The sequence below is a fragment of the Rhinolophus hipposideros genome (assembly GCF_964194185.1).
Source record: "Rhinolophus hipposideros genome assembly, chromosome: 12".
Lineage (NCBI taxonomy): Eukaryota > Metazoa > Chordata > Mammalia > Chiroptera > Rhinolophidae > Rhinolophus > Rhinolophus hipposideros.
The window spans coordinates 51,154,412-51,171,846 of record NC_138058.1 but is presented as its reverse complement, the minus strand read 5'-3'; the positions used below and the strand labels follow the sequence as shown (position 1 = coordinate 51,171,846).

At 35.2% G+C, this 17,435-nt stretch overlaps 1 protein-coding gene across 3 annotated transcripts in view; it reads right to left on the bottom strand.

Annotated features, from left to right (window-relative positions):
* SOS1 (SOS Ras/Rac guanine nucleotide exchange factor 1) overlaps window positions 1-17,435 on the bottom strand; it is a 121,893-nt gene that overhangs the window by 10,126 nt on the left and 94,332 nt on the right. For all 3 annotated transcript variants that reach the window (XM_081068679.1, XM_081068681.1, XM_081068680.1), the window contains exons 16-20: window positions 13,483-13,645; window positions 12,892-13,009; window positions 5,192-5,364; window positions 4,869-4,985; window positions 3,115-3,379 (exon numbers count right to left, since the gene is read on the bottom strand). In XM_081068679.1, the coding sequence (XP_080924805.1) occupies window positions 3,115-3,379; window positions 4,869-4,985; window positions 5,192-5,364; window positions 12,892-13,009; window positions 13,483-13,645 (836 nt within the window). The remainder of the gene's footprint in view (window positions 1-3,114; window positions 3,380-4,868; window positions 4,986-5,191; window positions 5,365-12,891; window positions 13,010-13,482; window positions 13,646-17,435) is intronic.

The following is a 17,435-nucleotide window of genomic DNA, read 5'->3' as shown; positions in this document are numbered from 1 at the left end:
ATGGACTTTTGTACGTTGATTTTGTAGCCAGCAACTTTACTGTATTCATTGATTGTTTCTAATAGCTTTTTGGTGGAGTCTTTAGGGTTTTCTATATATAGCATCATGTCATCTGCAAAGAGTGACAATTTAACTTCTTCATTCCCAATTTGGATGCCTTTTATTTCTTTCTCTTGCCTGATAGCTCTGGCGAGGACTTCCAACACTATGTTGAAAAGCAGAGGTGATAGGGGACAACCTTGTCGTGTTCCTGAACGTAGAGCAAAGGGCTTCAGCTTTTCACCATTAATTATGAGATTAGCTGAGGGCTTGTCGTATATGGCCTTTATTATGTTGAGGTATTTTCCTTCTATACCAATTTTAGTAAGTGTTTTAATCATAAATGGATGTTGTATCTTATCAAATGCTTTTTCTGCATCAATTGATAGAATCATATGATTTTTGTCCTTTATTTTGTTTATGTGATGTATCACATTGATGGATTTGCGAATGTTGAACCATCCTTGTGCCCCGGGGATGAACCCCACTTGGTCGTGATGAATAATCTTTTTAATGCATTGTTGTATTCGATTTGCTAGAATTTTGTTTAGGATTTTAGCATCTGTATTCATCAGAGATATAGGTCTACCTACAACAATCTTCTATGAAGAAAATCCTTGCATTCCAGCTTGAAATACCTGGAATACCTCTTCTGTTGTCAAAGCGTCCCCTAAGGGGTGGAGCTAAACCTCATCTGTAGCACAGCCCGGGTCAGACCTTCGGCTCCCTGGTATGACTAGGCAGCCTTCAGACAGGAAGGTCCTAAGAGCATTTCATCCTCCTCTCTTCCTTGCTATAGCAGCTGGTGGTCTTTCCCCTTTCCCAGCCACTGTCATTATCACCTGAGAGGTGAGCAGAACTCTGAATGTGAGCGTGTGGGTAGCAGCACTAACCAGGGGGCCAGTTTTCTTCTCTCTCTGTCTTGACTACACAGCTTTACATGACCGTTCTTGCCCATTCTGTGGTTATCTTTGTGTAACTTCTACAGCATTATGTCTTCACCATTCATTGAGCATTTACTAAGCATTTAAACATCTCTGGTAAAGCTTGCAATCTTACTGAGATGAAAAAATGATTGTAGTATAAAGAGAATCACAGCATTTAACAATGGTTAAACATTTAACTATGGTTTTCTTTTTACTATGATTGTTTTTCATTTCTCAGTAAGATTGTATGCTTTACCAGAGAAAATGTGTAGTGCTTGGCAAGGAGTGAAATATACAACAGATACTGTCTGAATATATTAATTACTGGTTTTAAAGTAAATTCTTTGGGATAAAAACTTTAAGAAGCAAAAAAGTACTATTATAACTAATCAAAATTCTAATCAAACTTTGCCTTTTTGAAAACCGTAAGCAGTGGAACTTTCTGCTGCTTCGTATTGAGTGGAATATGTTCAGATGACATAAGAATGTAGGCATAGCAGCTCTTACCTGCCAGAACCTAGGGAAACAAGGAATTAAGGATTCACTTTGGTGGCAACGTTGGCAAGTAGGGCGCTCTGGTGACCTCTCCTCCCTGCTCCCCCCCCCCCCACACACAAGCAGATCTGTTAAGCAGACGTGGGGTCAATAGCAGATGAGGACCTTTAATACACATATGCCACTGGTAAGTTTTAAGTAAGGGACTAACTAAGCATTCAGGTAGTTTTATATTATGCTGGTTCATTTGATTTCAAAACCAGTTATTTTCAATTTTTATTAAGAGCAAAGGGAATAGTAGTAGGATGAAAGCCAAGCCTGCATCTGTGTGCAGTGTGTGTGCGTAGGTATAATCGTTCTTTCTAAAAGCCTGCAGTGTTTATTGCAAAGAAAGAGAAATTGAGAAAATCCTCAAGGTTAAGAATACAAAGCCTAACTCTTAGAACAATGGGTTTCTCCTAAGTCAGCGCTCCTCAACCTCTTCCCCCATAATGTCATGGTGTCTCTGAGTTTTGGATTCTATTCTGTCAGATACTACAGCAAAATTTGATCTATACCTTGAGCTAAGACAGCCAAATGGGGAGAGCACAAGGAAGTGGTTGTGAGAAGGTTAAAGGTGGATTAGATTCAAGTTATGATTTAATAACGAACAAGTGAAAAAAGATAGCGTGTTCTCAGTAGAGCTTTAAAGTTCTGTATGAAATTGATTAGGAAATTAATAAAAGCAGGGTAATCTACATATAAAAGGCAGCCTCTTCAAATGCTAGAGCTGAGTTAAACAGTTTGGTAGCCACAAGCTACATGTGGTTAGTGATCACTTGAATATGGCTAGTCCGAATTGAGATGTGCTGTGAGTGTAAAATGCACACTGGATTTTGAAGATTTAGAACAAAAAGAGAATTTAAGATATCTCATTAATAAATTTTCATATTGATTTCATGTTGAAATGACAATATTTTACAGATATTGGGTTAAATAAAATAAAATAAATTTCACCTCTTTTTTTTTAATGTGACTATAGAACATTCAAAGTATACATGTGGCTCACATTAAATTTTACTGGATAATACTGATATAAAAACAAGAAAGGGATGAGCAATAGTATGCAGACTATGAGATTTGAATGGCTGGGCTTGAAAGCATAGGCAGTGTATTAGCAGGCACTATATACCTTCTGCTGGATGGTATAGACTGAGAAAGGTTAAGTAAGAGTTTGAATTTGATAAACTGCGATATTAGAAACTACAGAGTCTGGTGGGAAGGAAATGATGTACTGAGTAGTATTCAAATATAATCATTTTGGAGGCAGCATTTAAAGCACTGGACTGATATTCCTTTCAGATTTGACGAGTTTGTTACCTCTGGATATGAGGGATGCATTTTAAATTCACCAGTTGAAAACAAATACTCAAATGAAGTTTAAACTACCAATTTCATCACAAAAAAGTATGATAAATTCAGAGGGCTGTTCCAACAATATTTTAAAAAATTTTAAGGTGCTGGAGTTTAGAATTTGTTTTATGTTTTTATAATAATATCTTTGGAAATGGTATTTGTCTACAAATTTACAAAAAACAAAAAAAAATATTCTTTTTAGGTCTAGCACATATAATATTAACAATTACTTTAAAGAACTTAAAATTTTAGCACCTACTTGAGTGAAAAGGGCTCGAATGATCAGAATCAAATACGCTGCAAACATCTGTGGTACTAGAAGCACCAGAAGCAGGAGGAGGTGTTAACGGTGTTCTTGGAGAATTTGGTGCAGATGCTGTACTTTCTGTTTCACTTTCAGGGATCCTACTATAACTAATTTTCCTTGGCTCCTGCTGCAGAGGTGTGGGATGTCTCATGGTACCTGGTCTTGGGTTTGATGGACGAACTCCAGGAGATTTTAGAGGATAGCTATATTTTTTTGGCTGTAGACACATCAAAAGAAACACAATACTTACAACACCATAACAGAAAGGAAGGTTTTTCTACATATATGCCTTATAAAATTCAACTAATATTTAGGAAAACCATAAACCACTAATAAAGAAGTGACATAATGATTCGAATTAACGTCTTCAAGTTAAAGTATTCCATAACCCTTGGCTATCTAAATTACTAGGGAATGAATTTCTTTAAATAATTGAGTCTTAGTCTTATAAGTACCAGAGTATTTATTATTTTAATATTTTTGGACAGAAATCTTCCTAAGATATGTTGTATATTTCTCTGGCTTTTTAAACAGACTATGTTGAACTAATTTAACCATGATGGAAAAGCCAGGATCATTATAAATTGTGATACCTTACTACCGTTTCCCCAAAAATAAGACCTAGCCAGACAATCAGCTCTAATGCATCTTTTGGAGCAAAAATTAATATAAGACCCGGTATTATATTAATTATATTATATTATATTATATTATATTATATTATATTATATTATAAGACCAGGTCTTATATAATAGTAAAATAAGACTGGGTCTTAACATTAATTTTTGCTCCAAAAGATGCAGTAGAGTTGACTGTCTGGTTGGGTCTTATTTTCGGGGAAACACGGTATGCTATAATACAGTGATGCCATTAGGATCATTTGAGCTATTTACAAATGCATTAAATTGCCTGAGTTTTCATCTGTATGTTTATGTTAGTTTTATGGAATTTTCTTACATAATGATCATTTCTCAGTGATATTAGCATGCCCCATTGGAACAGATTATTGCCAATTTGCTGTTTTTAATCCACCTTTTAAAAAACTGTTTTAGGCCTTGAGAAATATTCTTGTGAGGTAATGGCATAAACTTTAATTCCAAGACATTTATGAGATTTATCTTGGTTACTTAAAAGCCATGCCATTTATGTGTCTTCTTGACTGTCTTGTGAATAAAAGAGATTATATTCAGTTCAGTGAGGTGGTGATACTGTACATAAATTTGGCCAAGCACTGACAAGTAATAAAAAACAATGGAAACTTTATTTTCCCCGAAAAGGTATCTTAGCCAAACCTGTTATTTTTATGGCTAGTGATTCACAATTAAAAGTTCTTATAAGTCATTACTTTGAAAGAAATCCTAAGTACATACATTATAAGTGAACTAGTATAAATTAATCAAATTTCTTCTTAATTTTTTGTTTAAAAATAAAAACTTTCATATTTTCCTAATTTCTTCATCTATATCAAGATTTGTTCAGGTTAGTATTAATGCTCATTTATGTGGAACCAAGTGGGATATTCCTGAGCATACTTATTAAGCACTTATTCATTACTTTCATCCATCACATGGGTACTTCATCCCTGAATGCCTTTACAGAAAACTAATCTGTACAACACATATGGTAGTGATGGCACCACCAGATATAGATGACAACTGCAGAAAATACATAAATGAAAAAAATATATAAATATATGAATGCTTACAAATCTTGGGAGAGGCTTAGGGTTTCGTGGTTCTATTTCTAGGGATTTGTTGAAAAGATAATCTGTAAATTCTTTTTCCATGCTATTTCCCATTGGATTCAAGTTTTCAAAGAACCTCTAAAATAAATGCAAAGAAACAAACAATTATTAATATTAAATATTATAAATTCAGTTTGAAATTCATGAAAATAATTTAACATTTAACATAAGAAAATTTGAATTATTTAAATTTTATTTACCTTTTCCTCTTCCACAAAATAAACCTGCCTTTTATCAGGCAGTTTATAAATCAGAAATATGTATACTCAAATAATTCAACTTACTTTGATATCTGCTTCTACTCGTAAACAATAAGGCTGATTTTGGTACTGCTGAATCTCTCCTGTTATTTCTGCTACTTTCCTCCTTTTACTAAAGTTTATGAGCTCTTTTCCATGCCTTTTTAGGACTTCAGGGTTGCCTTCCTCTGTTTTCAAGATATTAGTCAGATAAATTCCTAGAAGATATAATTAAATTATTTCAAGGATAAAGAAGGGAAAAGCTAGTTTATTGTTTTTTTCTCAGTAATTGTAGGTATTTTACACTGTACCATCTCAATCACCATGACCAAAGAATCAAGGCACAGATTTCCATTTCATGAAAAACAACAAGCTAAATAAGATTATCAAGAAAAAGAGTTTTGTAAGTATCAAATTCTGTGACAAACTGAAGTTTTACAAATACCCAAGAAAAAGAGACCAAGTTTAACAAAATTAATAGATTTTTCAGGAGGAATAATCAGTTTTTCCTTAACCGCCAAACCATGTTATTTGATGTAAGTCATGGTTTTGTAAAAGGAACTTTAAAAACAACCTGTCATTAATAAACACATATTTTTGGCAAAAGGGGAAAACGTTAAATTCAGAGGATCATACTTTCTGCTTACTCAGCTCTTGAGGCCCCACAAGAGCTTCTTAGGATTTGGCATTCAGAGATAGTACTGTTTGGACAGGCTCACTCATGGAAATGTGGAAGGATCTGTAAGCCTGTCACACACAGACTGTGTATAATGTGTGGATACTTCTAGAATTAGTGACAACCTGGTAAGGAGCACCTGTTTCCACATCACTGCAGGCTGTGTACACTGGATGAAGGGAATGAACAACATAACAAGCACTTTACTTCTTTACACAGCCCTCTGGTGCCAGGAGCACTTTAGTTCCTTTCAGTTCTAGCATGAAGGTTCTGGAGTCAACTCTGCTGCTTTCTACTTGCGTGATCTTGTGCAAGTCGCTTAGCCATTCTGTGCCTTGGTTGTCTAATTTGTAAAATGAGGATAGCAGCGTTGTTGTGAGAAATGAGTAAATTCATATGTAGGTTTAGAATAGGGCCTGATCAAAAGTAAGTGCTTAATGAGCTATGATTGTGAGTGTTGATGCTGTTGTTGCTCTTCTTGCCCTATTCTCTATGCTTCTGACTTTCCCCCTACAGTGCTGACTGTGATACTTTGGGGGGAAAAGGAGAGTGTGTGAACATCTGAGTTCATTCATTCAGTACACATATACTGAGTCTCCACTGCATGCCAAGCACTGCATTAGGTGCTGCCGAGATTAACAGAAAGATGGACAAGACACACAGTCCATAACCACAGGGAGTTCAGAGCTTTGAATGTCGGCTATTATAGTACAATTTGGTAAGTGCGAGGTTAGTACTAACACAGAAGATGCCATGAGAGCACAAAGGAGGTGTGCCTAACTGCCTGACCTGGTGGGAGTAAAAAAGCATCACAGATGAAGTGATGCTTAAAGTAAGTCTCAAAAAATGAGTAGAAGTTTAGTAAGTGGAAGAAGATGGGAGGGCATTCTAAGCAAAGCAGCAGTGTGTACAAAGGCACTGGTGTGTGAGGAAGCTTGGAAGGCACACGCAGAGAAAGTGTGTTGCTTGGTATGGCTAGAGCACAGGGGTTTGGTGTGTGGCGGAGGAGGAGTGGCAGGGTGTGAGGACAGACATAAGCACGGGATCAGTAGTTCTCATCCCTGCTCCATCACTGCAGGTTGTGCACTGGATGGGGAAGAGAATGAACAAAAGAACAGGCACGTTAGTTCTAATCATGTGTTAGTGGTTCTAACTGCTTTTGTATTTCGGACATACTTTTAAATACTGGAATTTTTGGCCACATTCTTGCGAAGATTAAATGACTCAAAATCAATAGTGAACAAGTTAGCAATTATGAAACATGACAGACATCAGTGCCTGTTTGATTCTATAAAGTATCCAGTTATTAAGAGTATTAGTTACTTGATTATTTCTCAGCCCCTAGGCCACTCTTGATTATATGAGTAGACTTGTAAGACAAATTTCCAGGTGTTCTAGTAAGCACAGGCTCTTTTATTTTCCGTGGCTGTCTGTTGGCTCTTTTACTTGCAGCCAGTTATATTCTCCTCTACACTGTTGCATGAGCCACTTAACTCAATGTTCAGTCTGACAAATAAGTCCATAACAGTACACATATTTAATGCAGCCAAAATAAACTTTTCATATTGGTCACAAATTGATGGCCTAACTGTGAAGAGTTTGTGAGTAGCAGCACCTGGACTGGGTCATGATGAGCCTTTTTAAAAGAGCTTAACTTTAACCTAGTAGGTAATTAGGAAATTATTAGTATCTTTGCGTTCTAGAAAGATTACTCTGGCTGTACTGTGAAGCCAGATGGTTTACAACAGGCGTGTCCAAACTGTGGCCCACGGGCCAACTGCGGCCCGCGATCCATTTTTAATTGGCCCGCAGCAAATTCCAAAAATATATTTAGTTTACTTAAATAAACCAGGTGAGGCAATACGTACTTCACCTCGAGTGAGTGGCCCGGCTGTTTGTGTATTTTACCGCATATGGCCCTTGGTGAAAACCGTTGAAAAAAGTTTGGACACCCCTGGTTTAGAAGAAGTTAAGCCTAGAAGCAGGAAGATCAGCTAGCGGGATCAAATAATCCTGGTGAGATGATGAGAGCCTACAGGGATAGAATGGAGTGTATAAATGAACTGATTAGCTGGCTGGGGCAGAGGGTGGGGGCAGAGGGCAGGAAGGCTCAGCTTTGTGCTTGAGTGACTGAGTGGCTGATGATGTGACCGACACAAGGAACATGGGGGATAAGTTATGGGACGTTGTAGGTGTTAAAAGTATACTTGAATGAAGTTATGCAAATGCTTGCACATAGCGTTTTGGGAGCCCTCAGGATAAAATTTGGAAATCATTTTATGACAAATTAATGGCTAGTTAAAAGGAGAACAAATGATCAAAGAGGCAGTATCCAAACTTTGTTGATCATATACTACATCAGTAAAAAATGTGTGCGCATGCATCCTCAATGTTTATACACACATATATACATATAATTTTTGAATTAAAAATGTAGTACAAATATATATATATATATATATATACCTGAATATTACATACTGTTAAAGCTTAATTTTTTCAATAGGTCATTTTACATACCCTGTGGAGACAGTTGTTTAAGGGAGAGGGAAAGCAGAGTATTATGACATAAATAATGAAGAAGGGTGAGGTTTCACCTTCTTGCCGATACCCTTCCCAACCCTTCCAGGAAAAGGTGGCTGCTCAGGATTCTAGGTTCCCATAGCACTTTATTCACACTTTGAGTTACACATTTTTACAATACAGTATTATACTTACTACACGATACTTTATTTTTCTGCTCTTTCAAGGGGGCTTATTGAGGGTAAGACTATGTTTTATTTGCCTCTCTATTCTCAGCACCTACCTAGCCCTGGGCGGGGCACATACAGGCATCCAGTAAATGTTTCTGAATGAATGAAAGAAATATATTACTTCAGAATAGAAGAGAAAACATTTGAAGAACAGACCAGGATGTAAGAGACATATAGTCAATTTTAAAATGGCAGGAAAGCAAGAGAAGAGATGAGTCAAATTGACAAGAAACAGAAGGACACAAAAGAGCAAAGCCAAAGCTACAGGTTTAGATGTTTGTGCGGAGAGGTGAGACGTGGTTGAGGAAGGAATCTACATCTTTTTAACTTAGAAGAAATGTTAGTTTGCTCATACATATCTATTCTACCTATGAGTAGAAGATTTTAGTGTCTGTAGGAAAATTGGGATATGAACTAGTGGTCTGGCATAGAATTCATTTGAAGGTGAAATTGCCTGACTTTTATTCTGTAAATGGTGCACTGTCAGCAAAAGACCCAAATAAGAATTTAAGTAAGATGACAGAGAAAGTGAAAGTGTCAGATACTACCCCTGACCTTCCCATAGAGGGGAAAAACCAAAACCAGTATGCCGAATTAAGGATAAGAATCTGGCAGGAGTTTCTACAGACTACCTAGACAAGATGGAATTAAGAAACAACTCTACCTACTGGGTCAGAACCATGAAAGGCTGCCTGGCTAACTCCGAACACTGATAATCTTTAGCTTTGGAATAGCAAAAGTCTTCCTAGAGTAGCAGAAATGGCCAGATACAATCCAAATAAATTACTTAAAAAAACAGAGGCTCAACAACCAGGAAGATAAGCAGAAATGGGTAGGAAAGCTGGCAGGTAGGCTGTCTGTACCTATCAAACTACCTACACATTTGTATCATGCAGCTCACCTTAAACCACAACTAACTGTACTCTAAATCCAGGTCTGAAACGTTCTTTGTTCATATAACAACATGTTATGAAGATTAGTAGTTAGTTCATCTGACAGAGTACTGCGGAGAGTTCAGTTTGTGTGAATAAACACCCACCTATCAGGGTCATGGAGTAGCAGGGGCCAAATCGTGAGTCCAGAGGCTTTAGGATAGATACTATAAGTAGCATGACTATACGCTCAGTTAGTGCTACGTATTTTTCACTTTTTCTAAGCATCTGACATAACCCCTGATACTTAGTGGGTACTCGGGAAATATTTGTTGACAGACTGAATGAGATGAACATCAGACCTACCCAGGTCGCTCCCCAGCTCCCTTGTATGAACTGGCACCATAGTCACCACACTTAAAAGTAAATGCATAGACTTGAATGTTTTACCAGAAGGAGAAAATTAATGAACTCAATAGTTTTATCAAGAATTTTTTTGGGGAAAAAAGTCCTCATGAAAACAGAATAAATTAATAATGATAAAAAGTAATACATGACATAAAAAACAAAATCAGAGAGAATTTAAGATTTTATCTTTTGGAAGAAAAAAGCAAATTAAAACAAACAACCACAAATAGAAATGGGAAAGACATATCACAAAGGAGAGCAGTTTTAAAAATAACATTTTGTAGATATAATTGAATGCTAGTATTTTTAAAATAATGAAATGAGACAACTGAAATTAAAATTAAGGAAGAAATAAAACATTATTAAAGAATTATATTCTACAAAGGATTACAGATCCAGATGGTTTTTCTTTTGGAATATTTCAAAATTTAAAGGCTAGATCGTTTCATGATATTCCAGAATACAATAAATAAGATGGAAAGGTACTTAACTCATGTTACAAAGTAAATCTAACCATAATAACAAAAGCTGAAAAATATAGTATACAAAGAAAAACCATAAATCAATCTTAATTATGAGGATGGATGCAAAAATCCTAAATGAAATGATAATGAACAGAATTCATTTGTATATTTAAAAGATTAATCCACCATGAATAAATAGGGTTTAATGTTAGTAAGTAGGAAAGGTAAGTATTAGTAAATCTATCATTTTAATTTGCTAAGCAAGAAAAATGTTTCTCTAAGATGGCAAACTATAAAAGTAAATGTATATTGCTAACAAAAACACAGGCGATGACTATAAACTTTCTTAACATAAAAAGCATCTAATCAAGCAAATAGAAAAATTATATGTATTTCTGCTAAAACTGAGACTAAAACAGAGCTGTTTGTTTTTATCATTACTGTTTAACATTTATTCAGGAAGATATGATCAATGTTATAAGGCATAACACAGAAATAAAATCAAGGGAAGAGCATTATCATTATTGGCAGACATAATTAAATATTTAGAAAATCCAAGAAAATTAAAAATTGACTATTAAAGGGTTATAGACATAGAATGAATTCCATTCACAACCAAAGACATCTAAAAAAAAAGCTATGTATCATAAATTATCTTTCTGAATTAATTGATTGTTTCAACTGTATTATGGGGAATTACCCTCCTCCCTTATAAAGTTCATTTGGAAAAATAAAGAGACAAAACTGGCAAAGAAAATACTGAAGAAAAATTGAAGAACCGAATTTATCGCATAAGAAAATACTGTAAAGCAGAGTTTGTCAGCCTTGTCACTACTGAGCTATTGGACTGGGTAATTCTTTGTTGTGGGGGGCTATCCTCCATTGCAGGATGCTAGCAACATTCCTATCCTCTGCCCTAGATGCCTCTAGCACCTTCTAATTAGAACAATAAAAAATGTCTCTAGACTTTACTAAATGTTTTCTGGGGAGCAAAAACTGTCCCCATTTGAGAATCACAAATTATAAAGTGACGATCATTAAAACTGGGGCATTAGTATAAGAACTTAATGGGAAACTATTTATTAAAATAGGAGGTACCATATATAAATGGGAATGAAAAAGAATTAATAAAACAAGGTCAACAAAAAAATAATTTGGTGGAGAAATAAAATTGAATATTTCAAATGATATCTAAAAGAGACTTCAATTTGATTAAAGAGTTAAATATAATTTTAAAAGTCAAGTCATAAAGCTAGGAGAAAATGAATGAATATTAAATTACTAGACTGGAAGAATTTTCTAAGGTTAGAACCAATAGAAATCATAATGGGAAAGATGGACATTATAGAATTTACAAAGTATTTTAAGTTGTTAACATACGTTAAAGAATAAAAACTACAAGGCAGATTGGTAAAATATCTAGCTCAAGAAAATATTCTCAAATAGAGAAAAATATGAAGATATTCATTATAACATTATTTAGGAAAGCCAAAAAACTGGAAACAATGTATATGTCCAATCACAGGGTAACAGTTAAATAGTCATACCAACTTTGTGGAATATTATGCAGTCATTATAAATGATAATTATGAAGACTAATAAAACACAATATATTTAGGATTTAAGATATGGTAAATGAAGAAAGTAAATGATAGTGTGTACATGTTATACAATTATAACTATACAATGTGCGTAACAAAAAGATTAGAAGTAAATACAAATAGGTTGATTATAAAGCCTAAAAAATGTGGGAAAATATGATATGTTAATTGAAAAAATCAGGACATAACAATATTATATAAAATATAACGTAAAGCTACATAATATATAACTATAGATGAGAAAATGGCTAGAAGAAAATATACCACATACTAAAAAGACTAAACATCAGACATATAATAGAGATCAGAATTTTTGTAAACATTCAGAGGAAGAATCATCAGCACACATATACAGGCAGAGAAAAGAAATCAGGGTGAAAGACATATTAAAAATATGAAATATAGGGAAAGAAATGACAGAATAAGACTGTCATTATAAGAATAAAACCTACAGGAAGGGAGAGGATTCAGAAGGTAGATGTTTCAGTCTTAAAAGGAAGAAAACGGCACTTCCTTTCTCTGGTGCAGAAGAGAAGGAAAAAGGGGTAGGTACAATTGTGATGTGCCAGAAGGTGTGCGCCCAAAGGCACATGTGCAGTGATTTAAGCCATGTGAAAATGTTTACAAGAAACATGATTATAAATATGGATGAGTATGGCCATACCTATTTTGTAGATTGTAGAGTGTTTGGTTTTTTAAAATTCAATAAAAAAGATTTCTATTAATATACAAACGCAAGCAAGCATTATATAATATCAAATGGCTGCTCAAGAAATAAAAAGTGGAATGTATATATTGGGCTTCATCTTAAAACCTCCTAACAGAGAAAAATCCTAAGAGGATTCAGGTGATAAATACTTGTTAAATAAGTATTTTCTGGTGCTATATTAAACATGTGTAAACTCAGTCATTTAATGAAATAAGTGTCTTGTTTTATCCAGAAACACAATAAAAATTCAAGAAATGCTCACCAAAGAAAGGCACACATGGTGGATTAATAGACCTGAGTTTTGCCAAATACTTCTTATAGTGATCTTCACTTAATTCATGAGCTTCTTCTAAAATTTTCTTTTGGCGACTTGGTATTTGCTACAATAAACAAATAATATTTAGGGAACATAAGTTTACAAAAGGAATCAAAGGTTTTGCCAAGAAATGCCCGGCTAAGAGTAAAGCCCAAACAGAACTGTATCAGTTTGATTCTAAGAAGAATATTGCCTCAAAGAGACAATCTCCATGGGCTCTAGTGCAAACTTACAGGTAGATAGTTTATCTTGCCATTCCTCACACAATTATGTGAGCATAATTGTACATTATATTACAAATTAAGTGCTGAAAGCTTTTTCTTCTTCTAACTTAGGCTAGGATCTGTAAATATATTTTAATGAGAATGCCAAATTTTAAAAGAACAATCATTCAAAATTTTGATAATTCCATCTTTTAAACTGTTACTGAATAGACAGATGAGGTACTTAAAAATTAAAGATCATAACTGTTAAAATTCTGATTCTTAGAACAGGGAATGGAAGTTCATTTAAAAAAAAAAGTCTATACAAACCTACCTCAAACGTGTGGTCTAGCCTGTAAACAGGTGAGGAGTTCATAGCACTGACAACCTCAAGGACACCATTGAAGTTGTTCAGCTCTTGAAAGACTTGCAGAATCTCAATTATTCGACTCACCACAGCTACTCTTTCTTCTAAGTTTTCAGTTTCTACAATACATCTGGGAATCAAAGACAAAAAATGAATTAAAAATTTTGTAATTTTTCCAACAAAGATGTGATTTAAATAATTTAGTAAATAAAATAATGTACAGAGGGGTGTGGCTATAGTGTAACCATAGACATTATATATTCAGAGTGATAGGCAAAGGCTGGAAGACAAGGCAGTACCTTCAGTCGGGCACGCTGCTCGTCACTGTTTTCTAGACTAATACCATCAACCAGTCAATCGTTATTCCACTATGTCTGGCGCATCCTCTCTCAGCATTAGAATCAACTGCTGAGTCTAACATCTTGTTCAATGTATGCTAGTTTTTGGGATGTGGTTTTGTTCTAGGGGAATTTATTCTAGAATTTAAGAATTCTGTATCTCCTATTCATCTAATTGCAAGATTTTAGTGATTAATGCTTAATTTCTTCGACATATGGAATTAGCTACATTTCTAGGAATAGCTCTTTACATAAGCATTGTAAGATTAAAAGTCAGTGAAAGTATTTTACCACAATTAAGAATAATATTTTAAAAATTGCTTAGAAAGGAAAAAAGTCAATGAAAACAAAAACACTTTACATTTAAATACGAAGAATCCTTGGAAAGTATATGTATCCTGGTAAATATCTAAAAGTAAATATACTATGCTCAAAAAAAGAAAAAAAAAATTCCTCAGTGGACATTTACTTTTTATTTCTAATATTTGAGAGAATTTATTTACTAATCAGTTATCAGTAAAGAAAAAAGACATTTTAAACTTGGTTTTCAATAATGTAATATTAAACAGCTTATAATCTAAGAAAAAACAGAATAGATAAATGGAAAAAATAATAATATTAAACATTGTTAAGAATGTAAAGTTGCAGATTACATTATTCTCTGATGAGGCTGATATGACACTAAGAAAAAAAACCATTGCAAAACTATCAAAATAAATTTGCCTTATTATCAAATTAAACATAGCATGTTTACATGTTTAAAGCATTAGCTAGATATATTCTAGCTAACTGGTTAGCTGGACATTTAAAAAGGTATAAGTATAATATGTTTATATCTTTTACTTATTTCGGTTGATATTAAGTAAGTATATAAATTGATATCATCTGTGGAGCTTTTGTAACAATTAGATAAGTCTGGGGTGATTTATCCATAGATGACTTCAATTCTAATGCACATCCACAGCTAAGAACTACTGTGCCAAATGAAAGGAAACCTCTCACATCGAAATGGCAGGAATTGGAACCCTTGTACATTGCTGATGGTGGGAATGCAAAATAACATAGGCACTAAGGTAAACAGTATGGAGGTTCCTCAAAAAATTAAATATAGAAATTAAATTAAATATGATTCAGCAGTCCCACTTTTGGGTGTTTATCCAAAAGTATTGAAATCAGGATCTCAAAGATATATTAGCACTTCCATGTTCACTGCAATGCTATTCACAATAGCCATGATGTGGAAACAACCTAAACGTCCATCTATGGGTGAATGTATAAAGAAAATGTGGTATATACATACAATGGAATATTATTCAGCCTTAAAAAAGAAGGGAATCCTGCAGTATGCAACAACGTGGATGAACACTGAGGACGTTATGTTAAGTGAAATAAACCAGTCACAGAAGGTCAAATACTGCATGATTCTAAATAAAGGAGGTGCCTAAAATAGTCAAACTCACAGAAGTAAACAATAGAATGGTGGTTGCCAGGGGCCACGGGGCGTGGAAAATGGGGAGTGGCTAATCAACATGTATAAAATTTCAGTTATGTAAGATGAATAAATTCTAGAGATCTGCTGTACAACATTATACCTATAAATAACAATACTGTACTGTATACTAAAAAAATCTGTTAGTAGGGGTAAACCTCATGTTAAGTTTTCTTAATACAATTTTAAAAAAGGAAAAGAGCAGGAAACTTCTCAGTAATCTATTAAAAAGACAGGACAGAAATGAAATGGTCTCTATGTCTTATCAGTTATGTTTTCTCTTTACAGACATAAGTTTTAATTATTATGATGGGAAAAAGTCTTCTGCATACTAAAGTATAGTTATTTAAGTTAATAATGAAGAAATCAGGAAATGACACTTAGAGCGCAAACCCTAAAGTTTTACTTTTTAGAGACTAAGAAGTAATAACATAAATAGAAAGAAACCCTAACTTGCAGATTACTTGGAATATTTATTTCTCTTTAGGAAATGCTTTCAGGTCTTTATACACATTCTATCTAGTTCAGGTTCCAGTCATTCCCTTATGTCACTGGCCTCTTGTTCTGATAATTCCAGTGTGATCTGTGGAATCCTCATATCACCCTTATAAAATATTAGTCAAGTAATCACATTGTTATTTACTCAACAAAAATTATGGCCAATACACAAAACTCCACTCTCTGGCCACAACGATAAAATTTCGTTGAGATTCTGGACTTCTGAGATGATAGTGTAAGGAGCTCTGCTTATCCAATCCCTCTGTGAAACTGGTGAAAATTATACACACACACACACACACACACACACACACACACACACACGTGTATATTATGTATATAAATTCAGTAAGCGAGGCAAGAGTTTGTGGTATTTGAACTGAGACTGTCCCCCCAGCCAGAACCCCTGGGGGGGAGGTTGTCTATGCAGACTGCTGCAGCCAGGACCACAGGGCTCCCTGTCCACCCAGCTTGCAGCTGGAGGGCTTTCTTCCCTAGAGGAGCAAGACTTGGCATTTCTCCCTCATCTTGCCCCAAGCTGTGGGTCGCTGAGGCTAAGTCCCAGGTGAGTGCAGCTGAGAATTGGGGACTCCCTTCTTCTGCGTAACCCCAATGTGAAACAGAGGCTACCTTGAATGTAGCATACTGAAAATAATGGGAAGATAGCTCCTCCCTGGTTCCTGAGGCAGTGGCTCCATGCCAGGAGAAGGAAGCCAAGAGGACCTCAGACTACTGAGTGCGTACACACACACCCATCATCACCAAGCACTCAGTTCCTAGAACAGGAATGTCACTCAGAGAGAAGCTTGTCATTGTCCCCAGCTCCAGAGTCCAGGCTCAAACAGCTCCTAATCTCGTCATTTGCAACAAAGTGTGGAGAAATTTAAACCTAAGGGGCTCTCAAGAACAGTGAAGGCTGTGGTGAAGAGCAATTGGGAGATTCGTGGATCTAATGAAGATACAGCCTAGACTGCTGGCCAACTAGTTTGCAGGTGAGATCCAGGGAATAAGACATCTGAGAGGCGCCCTCCTGGAGTCAGAACAAATATGTAAACAGAGACCTCAGAAACCATTCCTTCAGAGAAATCACAAGTTGATTGGGTTAGTTTGCAGAGCAACTTACCCTACCAGGGAATTGCTGGAAACAGTAGAGAAATCAGCTGGCAATTAGAGCAATTTAACAGGTGGGTGTGGTTAAGGAAGGAGTTGAAGAAAGTCCCACCTATCCACTGCCTTCTTAGGGTGACGGTGGTGTACCCTAATCTGTACCTCCCAGAAAAGGAATATCTCAATCTCTAACATCTCAGTGTGGGGGGCAGATGGAGGGTAACAGGCTTCACTAAAATCATCCAGCTAGTCACTAAACAAATAAACAAGCAATAATAACAAGTCCTGGGGGGTAGGAGGGGCGGAACTCACAAGTTGCTACAATATATTATCTACAATGTCAAGTGCCCAACAAAAAATTATGAGGCATGCAAAGAAACAGAAAAGTATGACCCATTCACTGGAGAAAAATGCAGGAAACAGTAACTGCAGGTGAGACAGACCAGACGTCAGATTTAATAGAAAAAGATTTCAAAGTAACCATTATG